This window comes from Lygodium microphyllum, chromosome 13 (assembly GCF_053477565.2).
Source record: "Lygodium microphyllum isolate KBCC chromosome 13, Lygodium_microphyllum_v1.1.10, whole genome shotgun sequence".
Lineage (NCBI taxonomy): Eukaryota > Viridiplantae > Streptophyta > Polypodiopsida > Schizaeales > Lygodiaceae > Lygodium > Lygodium microphyllum.
Window position 1 is genome coordinate 58,744,097 of NC_141147.1, and position 21,572 is coordinate 58,765,668.

The 21,572-nt window shown below is 41.9% G+C and overlaps 1 protein-coding gene across 5 annotated transcripts in view; it reads right to left on the bottom strand.

Moving 5' to 3' along the window:
• LOC148026667 (uncharacterized) overlaps positions 1-21,572 on the bottom strand; it is a 248,372-nt gene that overhangs the window by 126,728 nt on the left and 100,072 nt on the right. For 4 of the 5 annotated variants that reach the window (XR_015692863.1, XR_015692864.1, XM_087691139.1 and 1 more), the window contains exons 4-6: positions 18,847-19,250; positions 18,610-18,726; positions 18,301-18,463 (exon numbers count right to left, since the gene is read on the bottom strand). Coding sequence is in view for 3 of the 5 variants with exons in the window: in XM_087691139.1 (XP_087547265.1) it covers positions 18,301-18,463; positions 18,610-18,726; positions 18,847-19,250 (684 nt within the window). In the remaining 2 variants the exon portion in view is untranslated. Of the gene's footprint in view, positions 1-18,300; positions 18,464-18,609; positions 18,731-18,846; positions 19,251-21,572 lie in introns of those variants that run through there. The other variant, XM_087691140.1, reaches the window with a different exon arrangement.

Sequence of the window (21,572 nt, forward strand, 5' to 3'; positions counted from 1 at the left end):
TATCTAGTGGAAGAGTGCTTGGCACTATTATATGCAAACTCTGCTATCGGTAAATACTCTTCCCAATTAGTTTGCCTTTTACTTACATATGCCCTAAGCATATCTTCAAGAATTTGGTTAACCCTTTCAGTTTGCCCATTTGTTTGCGGGTGATCCGCCGTACTCATGCTAAGTTTAGTATCCAATTTCCTAAATACCGCACGCCAAAATTGGCTATCAAATTTTCTATCCCGATCAGAAACTATATTTGCCGGAAGGCCATACAATCGGTATATGTTCTCTACGAACAATCTAGCCAATTCTGGTGTTTTAACATCACTTGAAGTTGGAATAAACCTAGCCATTTTGGTTAACCTATCCACAATCACCCACACAGAGTCGTGCCCCCTCTGTGTTCTGGGTAAAGCAACAATAAAGTCCATGGAGATACTCTCCCATTTTCCCGAAGGAATCTCTAGTGGATGGAGAAGTCCTCCCATTTTCAATCTTTCAGCTTTATTAACCTGGCATTTATTACATTTGACCACATAGTCAAGGACACCCTTATTCATTCCAGGCCAATAGAACTGCCTTTTAATAAGACTATAAGTCTTATTAACTCCTGGATGTCCCGCGCTAGGGGTATCATGACACTCAAAGAGTATCTGGTGCCTTATTTCTATATTTTTCGGGACACATACCCTACCCTTGTAGAGTAAATAACCATTATCAATGGTAAAATTCTTCCACTTGAATCCAATTTGAGCAACCCCTGATGCTCCATTTCCTTGTTGAACATCCTCAGATATTCCTTCCTCAGTAGAAGCACTTTCATTTGGATCCCCATTTTTTATTGCTTCCCATATGTTGGAATATGCCGGATCAACCTGGCATTTCCCTTTTAAAGATTCAAGCAAGTTGGAAGTGAACTGAGTAAAACTCAATTCATTAATGATGGGTATTCTGCTGAGTGCATCAGCTACTATATTATACTTTCCTTTTCTGTATCTTATCTCATAGTCGAACTCTTGGAGGAGTTCGGCCCATCTGGCTTCACGCTTGTGTAAATCTGGTTGATCATTAAACCACTTAATGCTTTCATGATCCGATAAAATCAAAAGTTTGGCACCGTATAGATAGTGCCTCCATTTCTTCATTGCATGTACTATTGCATACAGCTCCCTCTCATAAACAGGATAATTTTGTTTTGCACGATCTAATTTCTTGCTTTCAAAAGCAACTGGTCGACCTTCTTGTAATAAGACAGCGCCTATCGCCTTATCACTGGCATCAGCTTCAACCACAAATGGTTTATTGGGATCCACTATTAATAATACTGGAGTTGTAGCAATAGCTACCTTAAGTTTTTGAAAACTTTCATTTTGGTCTGTTCCCCAATTAAAACTTTTTCCTTTCCCTTTAAGTTGGTCAGTCATTGGAATAGCTATTTTGGCATAATCTCGAATGAATCTACGATAAAATCCAGATAAACCTAGGAAGATCTGCAGCTCTTTCAGGTTCCTTGGAGATGGCCATTCAATAATTGCCCTTACTTTTTCTGGATCCATGTTGATTCCCTCTTTCGAGATAATATGCCCCAAATATTTGACCTCTTGTGCAAAGAATTCACATTTAGTTTTCTTCGCATAAAGGAATGTGTTCTTAACAGTTGGAATACTAATTGTAAGTGTTTCAAATGTTCTTCTCTTGATTTACTAAAGATCAATATATCATCCAAGAAGACTACTACAAAATGTCCTAGATAGGGCCGTAAAACACTATTCATGGGCTTCATAAAGGTAGCTGGTGCATTAGAGAGGCCAAAGGTATCACCAAAAAATCATAATGCCCGTATCTAGGACGAAATGCTGTCTTGGGAACATCTTGTGCCTTAATTCTTACTTGGTGATAGCCTGATCTTAAATCTATCTTTGTGAAGAATTTTGCTCCTTGCAATTGATCAAAAAGATCTTCCATTCTGGGCATAGGAAATTTATTCTTCACCGTTATTTTATTAAGTGCTCTATAGTCAACACAAAGTCGCATAGAACCATCTTTTTTCTTTACTAATAAAATTGGTGAAGCCCAAGGTGAATTACTGGGTTGTATAAATCCTTTATCAAGGTAATCCTTAATTTGTCTTTCAACTTCTTGGTGCTGTGTTTCGCTTAACCTATACGGTGGTTTAGAAATAGGGTGTGTATCCTTATTTGTGTCAATTGGGTGATTTATATCACCCCTATCTGGTGGAAGGCCACTTGGTAAATCAGAAGGAAACACATCTTTAAAATCATCTAACAAACTGCTTAATTCATTATTTACATTCAACTCACAAACATAAGAAAATTGTTGCTTTATATTACAGAAAGTGAAAGTGTTCTGTACAGGAAGAGACCATAACATATATACCTCACAAACTTCCTTCTTTATCAGCTTCTGAACTTCACTAGAACACAGCAAAGGATTATCAGATACTTCATGTTCACCTTGAATGACAAAAGTCTTACCATCCCTTTCAAATTCCAGTATATTATGGTGATAACTACGTTTTAAGGATGGTTCCAATCCCCATAGCCACTCCCTCCCTAGAGCAATATCAGCTCTTTTCATGTTCATAATTTGGAAATCAAGTTTATCTTTATATCCTTGAATCTCAATTTCCAAATTGGATACCATTGTATCCCATATTTTATTGTCTTGGCCTTGCATCATACGAACAACATATTGATGCCCACTCTTTTGTTGGGGAAGTTTCAATTTTTTGACAAGTGCATAATTTATAAAATTATGTGTAGCAGAGTCATCAATCATGACTCTAACCCTCTTTCCAGCTATCAATCCATGTACTCTAACTAAATTATGTGGCCCAAAAGTAGGCTGCCACATAGAAGTTGACATACAACACTTGTGTTGTACATCCATGTGCAAGACCTCTAAAGATTTGTACTTTTCATGCCCCTTTAATTCTAAGGTCTGCACTACATGGATTTGTTTTTCTTTTCCCTTGCCCTTGTCCTTATCCTTTCCTTTGTCTTCCCCCTTTTTCTTTTGAGGGCAATTCCAAGCAGCATGGTTAGGGGATAGGCGATTGAAACACAACTTTTCTTTTTTGGCCTTATCAAAGTCATCAGGACTTAACTTTGGCCTCACATATGGTTTCTTTTCAAAAGGTTGTTTTTTACCCTTAAAGAATGGCATTTTCCTTTTAAATTTGCCCACAAATTTTGAGGTTTCCAATTCCTTAGACTTGGGCTCCGTATCAGTGAGACTAGTGAGTATACCTGGACGCACATTATCTTCATTGATTAATGCAAATTTAATTGCCTCTTCCAGCGTCTTAGGTGAACTCCTTTTTACCTCCTTTTTACAGGCTTTATCTAGTCCCCTAATGAATCCTCTTGTCTTTTGAAATTCATCTATTCCTTCCAATTTGAGGATTATCTCACGATATTCCTCCAGATATGTTAGGAGGGGTCTTCCCTTTTGTCTGACATAATCCCAATCTTCCCAATTTCTTTCCATTTTATTTTCGGGAAGGAATTCTTTCAAAAAGACGGATTCAAATTGAGCCCAAGTTTCAGGCATTTTATTTGCCTCCTTTAAAGTTTGCCACCACTTATATGCTTTGGGCCCCAAAGTTAAACTAGCCTCTAGTGCTTGGAGATGTGGTGGGGTATTTTTAAGTTTATGTAAATCTTCCCATTTTTGGAGGAAATTAAAGATTGTATCTTTATTTCTATCTTTTTCCTCCCCGTGAAACTGAGGGGGTTTCATATCCTTAAGAACTGGATTATCCCTCAACTTGTGGTGGGGTTCCTTAGGATCTCGCATAGTCACATCTAAATCTTTCGATGAAGATGGGACATCCGAGGTTTCTATCTTATTTTTATCTCTTTCTAACAATAAAGTTAATTGAGATTTTATTTCAGTGAGTGTTTGGGTTAAAAATTCCATTTGAACCCCCTGAGCTTGCACACGAGCAGTAAGATCATCAAATTGTTCTCGTGTAGCAAAAAATTCTTCCCACTGTTCTTCTTGCATCTCTGGTTCATGGGGATCTACCATAGGGTGGTCCCCAGAACTAGAACCTTCCATTACTCTCTCTTTCCCTTTTTCTGCCATTAATACACTGGAATTGGAAAGCAAAGATAAGAAATTTGCATACAAAGTAAAGTACTTCCCTGGTTTTAATGACAAGGCAACTGCTGCTGGATTTATTAGTAAGCCCGAAGAGTGAGGAACAATCCTTATCTTCCCGGACTAGACCAGTCATGCTGAAAATGAAGTTCTTCGGCAGAAAACGGGACGATCACTTGGACCACAAATATGTCTTTTATGTGTATGATAAATCTGGCTGATTTCAGTCAGTTGGTGGCGATTTAAATGCTGGCTCAGTCGGGAGGAAACAATATTACTGCAAAACTGCTCCTTGAAGACAGCTGTGTGACGTATATAGCCTGAATGCTATCTGGTACTTATCATCACGACTACAGCAGTCGTCTTCATGTTTCGCCTCACACTCACGTTTCGCCTCACAGCTCTAACGTCTTTTGTCACGGCTACCACAGTTAACCGCCGTCTCATGTTTTGCCTTTTGTTGACCACAATCGGATCACTTTTCACCTCACGCTGGGTCGTTTTGCCTCACGGCTGGTCGTTTCGCCTCAGGCCTGGTCGTTTTGCAAAGTGTCACACTTACGTGACGTGGCACACCACAAGTGACCACTTCGAAAAAAAAATATTCGACGGCTAACGAATGGCGGGCGACCCTCAATCTACTGGCGACCTGGCGGGCGACGGGTGACCTGACGGATGATGGACGACCTGACGAGTGACAGACGACCTGGCGGTTGATGGATCATATCCGTTGATCCATAGGCTCTGATATCAATGACAGATGACTCTGAAGAAGACCATAAAAGCCAGAGAAAGCAATCGGGATGAATGAGCACGAGCGATTCCTTCACCTTCCAGCCTTGCCTAGTTTATTGCTGGCCAGACCCATCCTGATCCGATTACCAGCCGTCAATCCTTGGTGAGTCCTACTATTCTTGGACTCTCTTTGGTTCTAGGCTCCCCTAAACCCCGTTCAGGCGCCCAAGAGCCCGGACGGTCATCCTCGTGCTTGTTCCCCTTGATTTACCTTAATGTCACATTAAATGTCACTTTAATGTCACATTCAATGTTTGTGACCTTAATGTCACATTAAATATCACTTTAATGTCACATTAATGTCACAGGTGTGAACACACCCCTACAACCCTAAGGTTTAAGGGTTGTACCTTGTACTTTCAGTTTTACACTCTTTCAGTCTATCGCATTGAGTGTCGTGCTTCACTCTCTATTGTCTACTGGTTTTTTGTGCTAAGCTTTGATCATGTCCTCCCTCACATTTGGTATCAGAGCAGCATTGGCCCTGCTCAGCTTTGCTTAGGTTATGCCCAGCTCCGCTCAGCCTCCGGGAGCTTCTTGCTTAGTCACCCTCAGCCTTGACAGTGCTACCCGCCTCAGTAGCTCGACCTGCTTCTTTCCACGTTAAGCAGTCACCAGCCTTCCTGGGCCCTCCCCTGCTACACAGTCCCTGTCTAGTCTTCAAACCCCCCGTCAGCTCTGCTGCACCCCCCGCCCATCAGTCATGCTGCATGTGCCAGAGAACAGTGCGTGCTTGCAGCAACGCCTGTACCAGCCGATACCTGCCTGAAACCTCCTGCTCCCCCATTGACTGTGCCCCTTTGTTGTTCATCACCTGTGCTGCCCCTGCCCTACGATGTTAGTCGCTTCGCTTGCCGCCAATGAACCCGTCGAATATGTGCCTTGACGGCTCTCTGCCAGTAAACCGTAAATTTTCTGGTTTTTTTTTTTAATTTTAAATTTTCTACAGTTCCTAGAAGCAGGGGTTCCCACGCCACAGACATAGAAGTCAGTAGACGTGTTTGGGATACATTAAATGCAATTTCTGGACACATTCATCAAAATTTTTCGGGCCTTTTATGTTTTCTGAGAACATTGGCATGTGCACTGTAGTTACAGTCATTGACAGACTGTTTTGACAAACCCGAGACAAGAAATTTTGGGGATTTTGCTGGTACAGTGTTGCTGAACACTGATTACACATTGGATTGCATGCATAACATATAGTTTTGATAGAGTGCACCTCTGTATACTAATTGCAGAAAGTTATTTCCTGCAATTTTTGGAAATTTTCAGTTTTCCAGTGTAGTCTTGCTTCGACGTTACTCTTTTTCTTTTTTTTGGTAATTGAAAATCATGGCAAATCAAGGAGGAGATGTTTTCACCTATGTATCCAAGGAGGACAGATTGGATGGAAATAACTATTCACTTTGGTCCTTCATGATGAAGAATGTATTTGTGGCCCAAAATCTTTGGGATTATGTCAGTGGAGAAGAAGCTCGACCTGGAGTTGTGGCTCCAGCTACTCCTCCAGGCGGACGTGCACCACGAGCACCTCAGCCTACTCCACTTCAGCCACTTCCCCAAAGAACAACAGCTCAAAAAGCATGGGATACATGGGATGCACAGGCTTTGTTGCTGATTGCATTGGCAGTTCAGCCATCAATCATCCCCCACATTCGTTCAGCAGCTTCTTCATGAGAAGCTTGGCTAACTTTGGAGTAGATGTTTGCAAGCAAGAATGAGACTCGCATCTCTTTCTTAAAGAAAGAGCTAGAGACATTGAAATAGGATAAATGTGATTCTATTCAGAATCACTTGAACAAAATTCAGGACTTGTGAGAGCAACTCATGAATGTTGATGAGTACTATTCGGATGCACAGATGATATCTACCACTCTGAACTCATTATCTCCTTCGTACTTGGCTTTTCATACGGCCTTAAATCTCACCATGAGGATTGCCATGCAGCCAATCACTTTCCTTCAGTTAGTCAATTTGCTTCTAGAGGAGGAGCAAACATGGAGGAATAGTGGGCCAGACGTAGTACTAGAGAATAAATAGAGGAGCTTCGAACGTCGAAGCAACACTACGTTCTCCAAGCTAGAGTTCATTGGATGGTATTGAGGGGTCTAGCCTTTGTTAGTGCCCTTAACTTCATGAAGTTCTCAACAAAAGCCAGAGGGCATGTCTTATGAAATACAACAATGTTGCTCACAAGCTGACCGTCGAGTCTTGCATCTTTCCTTGGCTAGGAGAGGCTTTTATGGCTAGACAGAAGGGCAAAGGCAGCCAAGTGAAGAATGCTCTGCAGAGTTTTGGGACTTCTGGCACATCACAAGTAAACAAAAAACAAGGGGGCACACAAGCCAAAAAGGGCAAATATCATTATTGCAAGAAGCCCAACCACTACATCACTGAGTGCAAAAAGCGCATTACTAAAGAGAAAAAAAAGAAGTCAAGAATGTATGTTTTTGATGCTCCTTCCACTGCTACTAAGTCTGTGTCCTTTGTTGTAGACAATGACTATTGTTTTTACATATGAAGTTATGACACCTCTTGGGTATATCGAGCATTCATCTCTACTGAGGATGCAGGCACTTGGGTCTTTGACAGTGATGCTTCTAGGCATATTACATCTCACAGAGATTTATTTGCATCTCTTCATGTAGCTCCAGTTGGCAAGTTTGCACAGTGTGCCAACAATGGATCATACCCTGTTAGAGGTATTGGGGAGATTGTACTTACAGCCATTGATGGCTCTATTCTCCACCTATAGGATGCTTTATTTGTGCCAGACATAAAGAAGAATTTTCTCTCTATCTCTTCTTTGGCACGTTGTGGATTACAGGTCACATTTGATGATGACAGATGCATGGTGAGAGACAGAGAACACATGACTTTGGTCTTCACAGGCACTTTATGTCATGGGTTATACAAGTTGGATGCTCTTTCAGTTGATCAGTCAGTGTATTTGACATCCACTCTTACTCCTGCTATGATATAGGCAGAGTTATGGCATGCTAGGATGGGCATGTGAACTTTGGCAGCTTGATGCTCTTATAGTGTACGCAGATGCTAGATGGATTACCTCTACTGGAGAGACCTCCTGAGCACTTGTGCGAAGGATATATTTTGGGAAAAATGCATCGTTTTTCATTTCCCCGTGATGTTGCTTTTTGAGCAACAGTCAGGTTGCACTTAGTGCATTCAGATGTATGTGGGCCTATGCAGAAAAAGTCATTGAGAGGATGTTACTATTTTGTGACTTTTATTGATGACTTTACTCGATTTTGCTGAGTCTACTCTTTGGTCAAAAAGTCAGAAGTGTATGATGCATTCTTGGCTTTTATTGCACTTGTTGAAAACCAGTCTGGTTGTAAAATTAAGACTCTCCGTTCGGACTGAGGGGGGAAATACATGTCCTCTATGCTGAATTCCTTTTTGAAGCAGAAGGGCAATGTCCATCAGTACACTATTGCTTATACTCCACAGTAGAATGGGACTGTAGAGAGAAAGAATTGGTCACTCATGGAGATGGCGAGATGTATGCTGAAGGCAAAGAGCTTGCCTCACAGTTTCTGGATGGAAGCCGTCATGTGTGCTTGCCATGTTTTGAACAGATGCCCCACCAAAGCTTTGAAGATTTGAGGCTTGGAACAACCAAAAACCTTCTGTTGGACACTTTCGTACCTTTGGGTGCCTTGCATATGCACATATTCCAAAGGTACTTAGAAAAAAGTTGGATAACAAGGCTATTAAATGCATTTTTGTGGGATGTAGCAATAAGAGCAAAGGCTACAGACTCTATGATCTTGTTTCGAAAAAGGTGTTTGTCAATAGGGATGTACTATTTGATGAAAAATCATAATTGTCCCTGGCTGGTTTAGACACATATCAGGCTGCCCGTGATGTATTTGAAGGGCTGCTGCCCATTACATTTGATGATTCAGCTGGAGTTTCAGCAAGTGAACTCAATGTTCAGCCAACTACTTCTTTGGAAAATGCAAAAAATCAGCCATTGGCTGATCTGAATATTCAGCAAAGTGCTGAAACTGAAATTCAGCAAGAGCTTATGCATAGTCAGAAGGCAAGACAAATGCCTAGATGGTATTTACAGACTATGAAAGATAGTTATCTGGATGCACCCATGGCTGGTCGTACTAGAAGGTAAGCTTGTATGCATGATACTACACATACCATGGAGTTTGTTATGGCAGCAAGCACCCTTCATGAAGAAGAGCCTAAATGTTTTGAGGATGCACAACAGAGTGTGCATTGGATGGCAGCAATGAAAGCTGAATTGGATTCTATCACTAAGAATCAAACATGGGATTTGGTGTCTTTGCCATTTGGGAAGAAAGCCATTGGAACAAAATGGGTCTACAAGCTGAAACAGAATGCAGATGGATCCATTGACAAATACAAGGCAAGGCTTGTAGCTAAAGGCTATGCATAGGAAAAAGGCATTGACTATGAGGAGACATTTGCTCCTACTTCCTGTATGACGACCATCAGGTCTATGCTCGCTTTGGCTACTCATTATGGATAGACTGTGCATTAGTTCGATATTAAAACTGCATTTTTACATGGGGAACTTCATGAGGAAGTATATGTACATCAGCCCATTGGTTTTGCAATTGAGGGCTTGGAACACTTCATCTGCAAGCTGAAAAAAGCTTTGTATGGTTTGAAACAAGTTCCTAGAGCTTAATATGCAAAGATAGATGCTTTCTTGCTTAGCCAAGGGTTTATAAACAGCTCATCTGAGTCTACCCTTTACGTATGTAAAGAGGGGGGATCCATGCTGATCATTTGTCTTTATGTTGATGATCTCTTGCTTACAGGGACACATGCTGATCAGATTTCAGCATTTAAACCAAATTTGCAGCAAACTTTTGACATGTCAGACTTGGGGTCTTTGCATTATTACTTGGGCATTCAGTTTATACATGATGCTAGAGGTATTGGGTTATCACAGTCAATATACATTGGTAAACTTCTTGAGAAGTTTGGCTTACAAGATTGCAAGCCAGTTTGTACACCAATGGAACCTGGACTCAAATTGTCATTACATGATGACAGTGATTTGTTTGATATACACACATATGCTCCAGCAGTTGGATGTCTTATTTACTTATGCAACACTTATGCTTTCAATGATTCTGATTGGACTGGTGATTATGATTCGCATCACTCCACTAGTGGCAATTGTTTCTTTCTTGGCTCATTTTGCATATCTTGGCTTAGCAAGAAACAGTCCACTATTGCCACATCGTCATGTGAAGCTGAATACAAGGCAGCTTTCACTACCACAGTCGAATGCGTATGGATTAGACGCTTGCTTAATGATCTGGATGTATCTGTTACGGAGCCTACTTCTTTGTTCGCTGATAGTCAGAGTGCCATTGCAATGGCACGAAACCCAGTGTTTCATGCACGCACGAAACACATTGAGATACATTATCATTTTGTCACAGAGAGGCTACATGCAAGTGATATCAGCCTTGTCTATTGTCCTACCACCAGTAATGTGGCAGATATCTTCACCAAAGATCTTCCTCGTAAAAAAATTGAAGCATTTTGCCATGCTTTAAATTTGATCTACTTTGGTGGCGGATGATCCTTGTACTCTTGATCACTCTTCACTCTAGGGGGGTTTGTTGGGTATTTCACTCATGCCTTACTGACGCCTACGCTCACATAGGAGTGTCGGTGATCGTTAGGATACTAGGACACTTTTTACTCTCGGTAGGAGAGGTTTTTTCCCCCAGACTTATGGTATTATTTCGTATGTGCTTATGACACACACTTACGGGCACTTACCGTGTTCGGGTGTGAACACCCCTCTACAACTCTAGGGTTTAAGGGTTGTACCTTGTACTTTCAGTTTTACACTCTTTCAGTCTATCGCATTGGGTGTCGTGTTTCACTCTCTACTATGTACTGGTTTTTTGTGCTAAGCTTTGATCCTGTCCTCCCTCATAATTAATAGAATTCTCTTTTATTGAAAAAAAAAAAGTGTATGTGCTGCCATAACAAACTCCAATGTATTAGCATGATCATGTAGATATGCTTATCTTCTAGTACGACCAGTAATAGGAGCATCCAAATGACTATCTTTCATAGTCTGCAAATACCATCTAGGCATCTGCCTAGCTTTCTAATTGTGTGCAAGCTCCTGTTGAATTTTAAATTCAGCATCTTGCCGAATATTCAGATCAGCCATAGGCTGAATTTCTACATTGCTCAATAGAGTAGCTGGCTGAACATTATGTTCATTTATTGAGGCTCTAGGTGTATCACCAAAAGAAATGGGCAGGAGCCCTTCAAAGACATCATTGGTAGCCTGATATGTATCAAAACCAGCAAGGGATAATTCTGATTTTTTATCAAAAACCATATCCCTACTGACGAATACTTTCTTGGAGACTGGATCATACAATCTATATCCTTTGCTCTCACTGCTCTTCCCTACAAAAATGCATTTAACAACCTTGTTGTCCAACTTCTTTCTTAGTACCTTGGGAATGTGAGCATACACAAGACACCCAAAAGTACGAAAATGTCCAATAGAAGGTTTTTGGATATTCCAAGCCTCAAAAGGCGTAACATGCTTTAATGCCTTGATAGGGCATCTATTCAAAACATGGCAAGGACACATAACTACTTTCATCCAAAAACCATGTGGCAAAGTCTTTGCTTTTAGCATATATTTGGCCATCTCCATGAGTAGCTGATTCTTCCGTTGTGCAACCCCATTCTGCTATGGAGTATTAGTAGTATACTGATGGACAATACCTTTCTGCTTTAAAAATTTATTCACCATGGAAGGCATGTATTCCCCCCCGCGGTCTGGGAGGGTCTTAATCCTATAGCCAGATTGATTTTCAGCAAGTGCAACAAAAGCCAAAAATGCATCATACACCTTTGATTTTTTCACCAATGAGTAGACCTAGCAAAAACAAGTTATCAATGAAAGTGACAAAATAATAATAGTCTCCCAATGACTTTGTTTGTATAGGGCCATATACATCCAAATGCATAATCTGTAATTTGGCAGTTGCCTTAGAAGCAACATCACAAGGAAACGAAAAAATGATGCATTTTTCCTAAAATGCATCCCTCATATATATGCTCAAGAGGTCTCTCCAAGAGAGGTAGGCCATCTAACATTTGCATATGCTACATAAGCATCAAACTGCCATACTTGACATGCCCCATGCGAGCATGCCATAACTCTGCTTGTGACATAGCAGGAGTAAGAGTAGATGCTAAATAGACTGATTGATCAACTGAATAAGCATCTAACTCATAGAGTCTATAACATAATGTACTAGTCAAAACCAAAGTCATGAGTTCTTTATCTTTGACCATACATTGTCATCATCAAATGTAACTTGCATACCACACTTTGCCAAAGAAGAAATGGACAACAAATTCTTCTTTAAGCTTGGCACAAATAATGCATTCTGCAAATGGAGAGTAGAGCCATCAATGGTTGTTAACACAATTTTCCTAATATCTCTAATATGGTAAGGTGCATTGTTGGCACACTGCACAGACTTTCCAACAATAGTTGCAATAATAGAGAAAAATAAATTCTTGTGGGATGTAATATGCCTAGAAGCACCACTGTCAAAGAACCAAGTGCTAGCATCCTCAGTAGAGCTAAATGCTCTATCAACCCAAGAGGAGTCATAACTGCAAGTGTAAAAAAAATAGTCACGATCTACAAAAAAAGACGTAGACTCAGTAGTTGTAGAAGGTGCATTAGAAACATACATCCTTGACTCCTCCTTGGCTATGCGCTTCATATATTTTGTGATGTAATGACCTGGCTTCTTGCGATAATGGCACTTGCCCTTCATGGCTTGCGTGCCCCCCCTGTTTCTTGCTGCTCTGTGAAGTAGCTGAACTTCCAGAACTCTGCGGAGCAGTTTCAGGCAAGCTACCCTTGCCCTTTTGCCTTAGCATAAAAGCCTGTTCAGAGGCTATTACATCCACCCCACTATTCTTTCTTGTTTTCTCTTCTTTTAAGAGCAAACTAACCAATTGAAGGAATGTTAGTGGTTGTGGAAAAATCCTCATGGTGAGATTTGAGGCCATATGAAAGGCCAAATAAGAGGGCGGCAATTAATTCAAACTAGTAGAGATCAACTGTGCATCTAAATAATACTCATCTACATTCATTAGCTGCTCACCCAAGTCCTGAATTTTGTTAAGATGATCTTTCATGGAATCACCTTCATCCATCTTTACATTCTCAAGCTCTTTCTTCAAGAAAGAGATGAGTGTCTCATTTTTTCCAGCAAACATCTGCTAAAGTGTTATCCATGCTTCTAATGAAGAAGTTGTAGATCGTATGCACCGGATGATAGATTGCTGAACTACCAATGCAATCAGTGTGACAATGCTTGAGCATCCCGTGTGTCCCAAGCCTTTTGTGCTGCTGATCTCTTGGGATGTTGCTGAGTTGGAGCGGGCTAAGCAGGCCTTTGAACATGTTCTCCTAGAGGAGGTGTAGCAAGAGCCACAACTCCAAGAAAAACTTCTTCACCACTAACACTTTCCCAAAGATTCTTTGTAATTAGCACATTTTTCATCATAAAGACCATAGAGAATAGTTGTGGCCATCCAACCTATTCTCCTTGGATACATATGTGAATACATCACCTTGTTCTTGATTGGCCATGGTAAATGTCACTAATCAAAGAGGACAAGAGCAAGACTTAAAGTTGGGACCAACTTGAAAATCTAAGAATTTCCAGAAATTAGAGCGAGCACCCTGCTGTAATTAGTAAATTTGATCACACTGTCAAAATTGTCCAATGTACATGCTGTCCAATGCACAAACAGTGCTCAGTAGCACAAAAAATGCAAAATCCCCAAAATTTTATTGTCTAAATTTCACAATTTCAGACTATTTTAGACTGACCCTGATGTACATTTGCCAATGTCTGTAGCATTGAAACAAAAAACCCGAAATTTTTGGCCCAAAATACAAGAAAATCTCTGCAATAAATGTGTCCCAAACACATGCAGAAGCAGAGATAGTCTGACCAGGCAAAAGCCCCTTTTCGAAAATCAAATCTGAAAAAAAAATGAAGAAAATTTTCCTTTTACCTCCTTTATGGGCTGACTAGGCTAATGAGTGGCAAGTTGGCGGGTGGCAGACTAGGGCGTAGTCGGCATTGGAGGCAGACTTGTGGTAGCGGCATAGTTGCAGGACGAGGCGGGTGGACCTGGTAGAGTTGGCGGACTTGTGGCGGAGCAGGAACATGTCGCAGGCGCAGGAACAGGCTGACGAAGGGCTGGGGTGACATCTAGACTGGTGGGCAGACCTACAGCGACTCAGCTGGCGACGTCAGGACCAGCGTGCTAGTGGCGGCAGTTGATTGCAAGAGGCACAGACTGACTAAGGGTGGGGTGGTGCAAAGGCACTGCAGGTGGCGCCAATGGCTCTGCTGGTGGCGGTGGTGGCATAGCTGGCAATGCAGACAGTTGCTGTAGACAGAGGCAGCAGGTCACCAAGCTGAAGCTCGAGCTGAGCTAGTGTTTGTGAGCTCGGAGAAGAGACTGAGCTGAACTCAGCTCTGATACCAAATGTGAGAGGAAGGATAGATATAAAGGCTTCCTCTGAAGTCACCTCTTGTATCCCCTTCTAAGTTAAGTGTTGCAAGGTCTTGTGTCTTAAACCAACTCATCTCCTATGGGTAATCCATATTTTCATGAAGTTCAACCAGCCTTTTAAAAAATTGGTCCTTAGGGATCTGGGTTAGTGCTTGCCCCTTCAGTTGTGGACCTGATGATCAAGATTTTTGTGCCCAACAAAGTGCAATGGCGTGTATATGTGACTCCACAACGTGGGATAGGTGCAGTCTATTGGGATGACTTTGTGTCTGCGGCAGTAGTAATGCCTGTAGAATTTGGTGTGTGGAAAGAATCTATCACTGCTCTTTGCATGGTTCCCTCGGGTTGGGTTGGCCTCTTGTCTCGTAGTAGTGTTGTGCAATGCCTATGGAGCTCTAGGAGGAAAAGATCCAAACATATTTGGTCCTTGTACTCAATGACATGGCAGAGAGGTCAAAATGTGTCATGGAAGAGGCAAGGATACCTTCCCATATGTCATAGTACACTATACATTTGCATATGTAGTGTTCCTCCATCTCAGGCTCTCGATCATAGAGCTGACATATCCTGTTCTCCACTAGAATATCTGCCCATTTGTATGCCTTTTTCCTCATCCTATGCAAGGATGTGTGAATCTGTCCAAGATCAGCATGCATACCATGGGAGGTGTGCGTGTCCATATACTCTAGACAGATAATAAATCCATCCTCAAGAGAGATGTAGGAAGTGTCCTTGGTAAAACTCCATTTTCAGTGCTAGAGGGAGGTCTCTCTCTTGGCTAGTCTGAGGGCTCAATCGTTTGTGGTATAATTTGCAATCTCAAACCTTGACTCCATATAGAAGAGTAGCTATGACTAGAGTATCAATTGGTCATAGTTTGGTATGAGGTTGAAAGAGGTTCCAGAAACTGTATGTGGGCACATTGACTTTCAAGGGCACATAGTGCTGCATAACCTCATGCGAATTGGGCCTCAACTACTCCCCTTAGTGAAAATCTCGAGGTAGAGAAAGTGACTTCTAGGTGTACATACTCTCTCACAAGCTCCACCACTTCTACGAATGTGAACTTATACAAAGCTCATGTAACCCATGTTGCTGAAGTGTTGAACACCATGGCCTTGGTCTTTCCAAGGTGCATTGAGAGATCTCTATCTCTGTAAACGGTAGACAGTGCACCCAGGTGGCACTACAAGACCTCTGAGGAATCTGGAATGAGTACAACATCATTGGCATATGGCGTCGGCGTGTCCTGAGGCATTCAACTACGAGACGTCCAATCATCTTGTAAGTAAAGCACTGACCAGGGAGGCTTGTATAAGAGATTGGCTAGATAAGAAAGCCCCCGTGAATGGAGGGAATCCTAATAGTCTGGGGAAGACAATGCAAAGACTCTATGGGTATTATCACTCGGACCAAAGGGAATCTGTGTGGGCCGTCTGAGACTGCATCAACAAAAGTCCTATCCCTCTGTATGACGTGGCCAAATGCACTGCCAATCTCAAAAAGGTATGGTGTAAAATACTCATCAAGGCCAAGAAAAGAGATGGTGATGGCAGTGCCATCTCCAAGCAAGGAATAGTCCCGGCCCTTGATCCGACCTTGATCCATCTGTCAAAGAATGCTACTGAGGTCTTGACATCAAGCAGACTGGTAGCGAGCGCAGCACATACACTTGATGATGAGGAGCCTAAATATTTTGATGATGCCCAACAAAGTGTGCATTGAATGGCAGCAATGCAAGATGAATTTGATTCTATCATAAAGAATTAAACATGGGATTTAGTTACATTGCTTGTTGGGAAGAAAGCCATTTGTACAAAGTGGGTCTATAAGCTGAAAAGTAATGCAGATGGATCCATTGACAAGTATAAAGCTAGGCTTGTGGCCAAAGGCTATTCACAAAAGAAAGGCATTGACTATGAGGAGACATTTGCTCCTACATCCCGTATGACTGCCATTCGGTCTATGGTTGCTTTGGCTGCCCATCATGGTTGGAGCTTGATATTAAGACCACATTTTTACATTGGAAACTTCAAGAAGAAGTATATGTACAATAGCTCATTGATTTTGTAGTAGTTGAGGGATCTGAACACTTGGTATGCAAGGTGAAAAGGGATATGTATGGTTTGAAGCAAGATCCCTGAGCTTGGTGTGCAAAAATTGATGTCTTTTTACTCAGCCAAGGGTTTATTACCAACTCATCCGAGTCTACTTTTTATGTATGTAAAGAGGGGGAATTCTCGCCCATCATATGTCTTTATTTAGATGGTCTTCTATTCATAGGGACACATGTTGATCAGATTTCAGCAGTCGAACAAAGTTTGTAACAAACTTTTGAGATGTCAGACTTAGGGCCCTTGCACTACTATTTGGGCATTCACTTCATTCATGACCCTAGAGGCATTGGATTGTCACAGTCCAGATACATTGGTAGACTTCTTGAGAGGTTTGGCTTATAGGATTGCAAGCCGGTTCGCACACCAATGGAAACTGGACTCAAACTATCCTTGCATGATGACAATGATTTGTTTGATATCCATATGTATGCTCCAGTAGTTGGATGTCTCATTTACTTACGCAACACAAGGCCAGATATTCACTTTGTAGTTTCAGCTCTGAGCAGATATATGCACAGCACACGCATGTCACATTGGCAAGCTGTGAAGTGTGTTTTTCTTTACTTACAGGGGACTAGGACTCCTGGATTGCTTTTTTGCCAAGGGGGGACCACTGCAACTACATGCTTATAGTGATTCAGATTGGGCTGGTTATTTTGATTCACGCCACTCTACGAGTGGAAATTGTTTCTTTTGGCTCATCTTGCATCTCTTGGCTTAGCACGAAACAATCCACGGTTGCCACATCGACTTGTGAAGCTGAATACAAGGCACCTTTCACTACCATACAACAATTGAATATTGGTGGATGATCCTTGTATGTTGATCACTCTTCACTCCAGGGGGGTTTGTTGGGTTTGACTCATGCCTACGCTCACAAAGGAGTGTCAATGATCCTCAATAGGACATTGGGACACTTTTTACTCTCATTATGAGAGGTTTTTTTCCCCATTTTTATTCTCATTTATTTTATGCGTGTATGTTACACAGTTTGGGCACTTATTGTGTTTTACACCTTTCGGGTGTGAACACACGTTAACGACTCTAAGGTTTAAGGGTTGTACTTTGTACTTGCACATTACACTCTTTTGATTATTGCATTGGGAGTCGTGACTTCACTCTCACACTCTCTTCATTGTCAACTGTACTTTCAGCTGAGCTTCAATCTGTCCTTCCTCTCACATTGTCAAAAACTATGGTGGAAGATTGTTTGTAGATCCCAGCTTGATGATGGTACATTCAGACAGAACTGCAAACTCAGTATTTGACAAAGGAGATTGCCATTCCAAGGGTAGTATCATCCTTCCATTAGATTAGACTCTCTTTCCAATCACTTCTTCCAATATACAAACACTCAGATTGTCTGGGTTAGGGTACTCAAACAGCCAAAGAAGTTGACACAGTTCAAAACATCAAAGAAAACAAGTGATGTCCTTTGGGCCACATGTCTTACAGTTTTAAGCTGTGATGATCTAATGGATCAAGTAGCAGCCAGCATTGTTCTTAATGCTTCAATTCAGAAATGTTCTTGAAACACAATATCCCTTGCTAAGCCCAGAAAAAAGAATAATACTTAAGATATTTGCAGCTACTTTTTTATCAATTGAAACCTTTAATAAGCAGAATAGTTACATATGTGAAGGCAGGCTTGTGGAAAGACCTGAAGGGATACTGCCTGTGCTTCAACATCAGCACGAGCATTCAAATCATCAGTTAAACTTGCAATCTTAGATTGCAATGCAGAACGCTCAGCCTCAAATTCTCGCACACTCTTTTGGAGCGCCTGTTCCAATTCCTTTTTCTCTTTTTCCAAAGCTGAGGCACTGCATTGATTTTGCAAGTGGTTGCAAATCAACAACACAAGCATGGTCCATGAGTTTCCCTCCACACAAAGACCTCTTTGTGAACCAACAAAAGTGCCGGATATCAAGAGAGGAGAGCCAGAACCAAAGTACTGAAGCTAACATACCGCTGAGCCAAACGGCGTTGAAGCTCAAGTGTTTGCTCCATATCTTCATGCAATGCACTGAATTCCTTTTCTGCTCTTTCAACATTTTCATGGTTTTGCTTCATGTAAAGCTCCAGTCTGCCTTCAATTTAACATAATCACAACAATCTTATATATAAAGCAATACCAACTTTGCCATTTTAGGAAGAGACACATCCGTAGAACATGTTAACCATCCTTATGTTTTGGATAACATACCTTTCACGCAGCTGTTGGTTTATGCTTTGCAATCGCTGCTCGGCATCAATATGCGCTTCCAGGTCTATTTGCAATGCTGCAACCTGCCGTCGCAATGTTGCTGCATCTGATGCTGGTGGTACCATCAGCCCCTCTGCTCTCAATCGTGGACCTATTCTCAAAATTGAATGATGATTCATACCACAACCCATTACAGAATCAGCATTTACTTTTTGGATGATAGCAGCACCAGTTGCTTTATTAGCAATCCCTTTGTCACTGCCTTTACTTGGTGGCCCCTTGAATGCAACTGTTTTACCCAATGAGTTTCCACTAGATTGTGGAAAAGCATTTTTATGAAGCTTAGAAATACTAGGGGCACTTGCAGGTACTTCCATTTGCTTTCCAATTAGGCAAACTCCACCCTGATTATGTACAATGAATAAGTTAGCTATTGTATCAACTTCACATCTCTAATATGTTAGCCATTGTATCAGCTTAACATCTCTTTGAAGTAAAATCATTACTAACACAGGCACGTGAAGCAAAAAAGATAATGGATAAGACTGCTTCGACATAAAATGAATGCCCATTGAAACTGTATGTAAACTGCTAGTGAATAGAGTGCTCTTCTAAGCTGGTGATAACAAATGTACAAGATGTCATCATAGACTATAGAGATTCCAGACACCCCCTGAACTTCAAAATCCATACTCATGTGCTCTAATGAAGATGCATATCTTGAGCTCGATCATGGGAATCTTATGTACAGGTAAAACTCTATTCTCTTGCTATTCAAATTCTGATCTTAAGCGTGAGACTACTTGGTTGGATGGGCACATTAAGAGTAACTTAGTTTTCCCTGATCTATTGGTCACTTTGATGCCAAATGTCGCATTAAACTGTTCATAGCAGCAGTAATCAGCAATAGAAGTTAGAAAATGAAAGAGTCTTGTACACTGAGCTATAATGTGTCTTTTGCTTTGTCACACAAAAAGATGATTGTTCTAGTGCAGCCAAGAACCCTGAAGTTTTAGCAGGCCTTCTATGCAGTAGGAAAGGGTATTGAGCCTTTTCTCAGCTGCTCACAGTCAAGTCTTGATTCAGGAAGTCATCCTGCATAAAAAATAGACTAAGCCAATCAACAATGTGCATGTGAGCAGAAAGGTGAACTGCACTGAGGAGTGAAGCAAGGGAACCAAGAATGAACCTGGAGGAGGAGGAAGTAAGCTGAATACCTCAGGTGCAAGATGAAGCACGAGTACAAGATTGAGGGTTTTGATCAGCACAACAATACTCTGAAAACCTAACTAGGGTTAGAGTGCATGCTCAGAGACTAACTGAACCACTAATTATGGTCAAGGGGAAAAACATTGAATAAAGATAAAAATTGCCAACCTTATGAGCTACCTGTACATTTATTACTGCTGAATTAATGAATTATCAATTGAACCCCCCAAACCCTCCCCAAAAAAAAACAAAGACAAAGATACTTGCATGCCGATGTCATAGTGTACAAGGAACATTGTCAAACCACCAAAGGGACATAGGATGAAAGATTTGCAGAAACCTTCAAACTTCTCTCAACTTTACTACTTTGTGAATATATCAGCCACATGTTCATGTGTCATGCAATAGGTCATGCTAATCTCCCCTACATATAGCCTCTCTCTTACCAAGCGATAGTGTTATCACAATCTGTTGTGTGCCGGTATGAAACATAAAGTTCCAATAGCACTCAAAGTGTCTGTGAATGCTGGAGTGAGATCCCCCTTTACTCTAAGAAGATCTGCCAATATATAGCAAAGCCAAACACACTCCATTGTCATAGATGCCTTGTGCTTAGCTTCAAAAGATGAGGTAGCAATGAGAGACCTTGCTGAACCAGATATGCACAAGTGACCAGGAAGAAACAATTGCCACTGGTTGACTATCTCATCTCAAATCATGAGCCCAATATGATTCAGTGTGGTCATCTTGGATGTAGAAGCAAAGGAATCTTCATAGTCTATACCTTTATCCTATGTATAACCCTTTGCAACAAATGGCATCTAGAGCTTGAAGCCCGTCACGTCGCACTGCTGCCCGCCCCGACTGCTCCCTTGTGCCAGCCCCGCCTGTTCCCTTGCGCTCGCCCATGTTTGCACCTGCCCGTCACCATCGCACCGCCCCCTCCCCTGCCCGTCGTCCTGTGGCACATTGTCCCCCTACCAGTTCCCTCCCCCGTGTTGCCTCTTCCCTGCCTAGCACCCCTCCCCGTGGGGAGCTGCTCCCCCACCTAGCCCCCTTGCACTACCCCCGCGCTTCCTCCGCCCTGCAGTCCCAGCTCCGTCCGCCAGCAGACCTACCACACCCACGCAGTGCCCGTCATAAGCCAACCATCCATGGCATCCAACACCTCCCCCACCATCAAAAACAGCATCTCCCCGTCCTCGCCATCGGTCCCCCTGCCCTCCAATTGCTCCCTCCATTTGCAGCAACATTCCCCCCCTTCGGTAGCACAACAACGTGATTGATAGGTTCTCAGAAGGCACGCGCAATGGAAACCTCTGGTCAGACGCAAACGCATTCAGCGAGTGCCCCCCAGTCGAACACCTTGCACGTTGTCCTCTCTGAGGAATAGCTCTTAGCCATCCGTGCCACAGAGTTGAAGCTTAAGGAAACAACGATCTTTGGTCAGGTAGTAGGACATTCTCCATCCAAGGCCCAGCTTTGGGACTGACTTTAGTCCAATGCTGTGTGTCAGG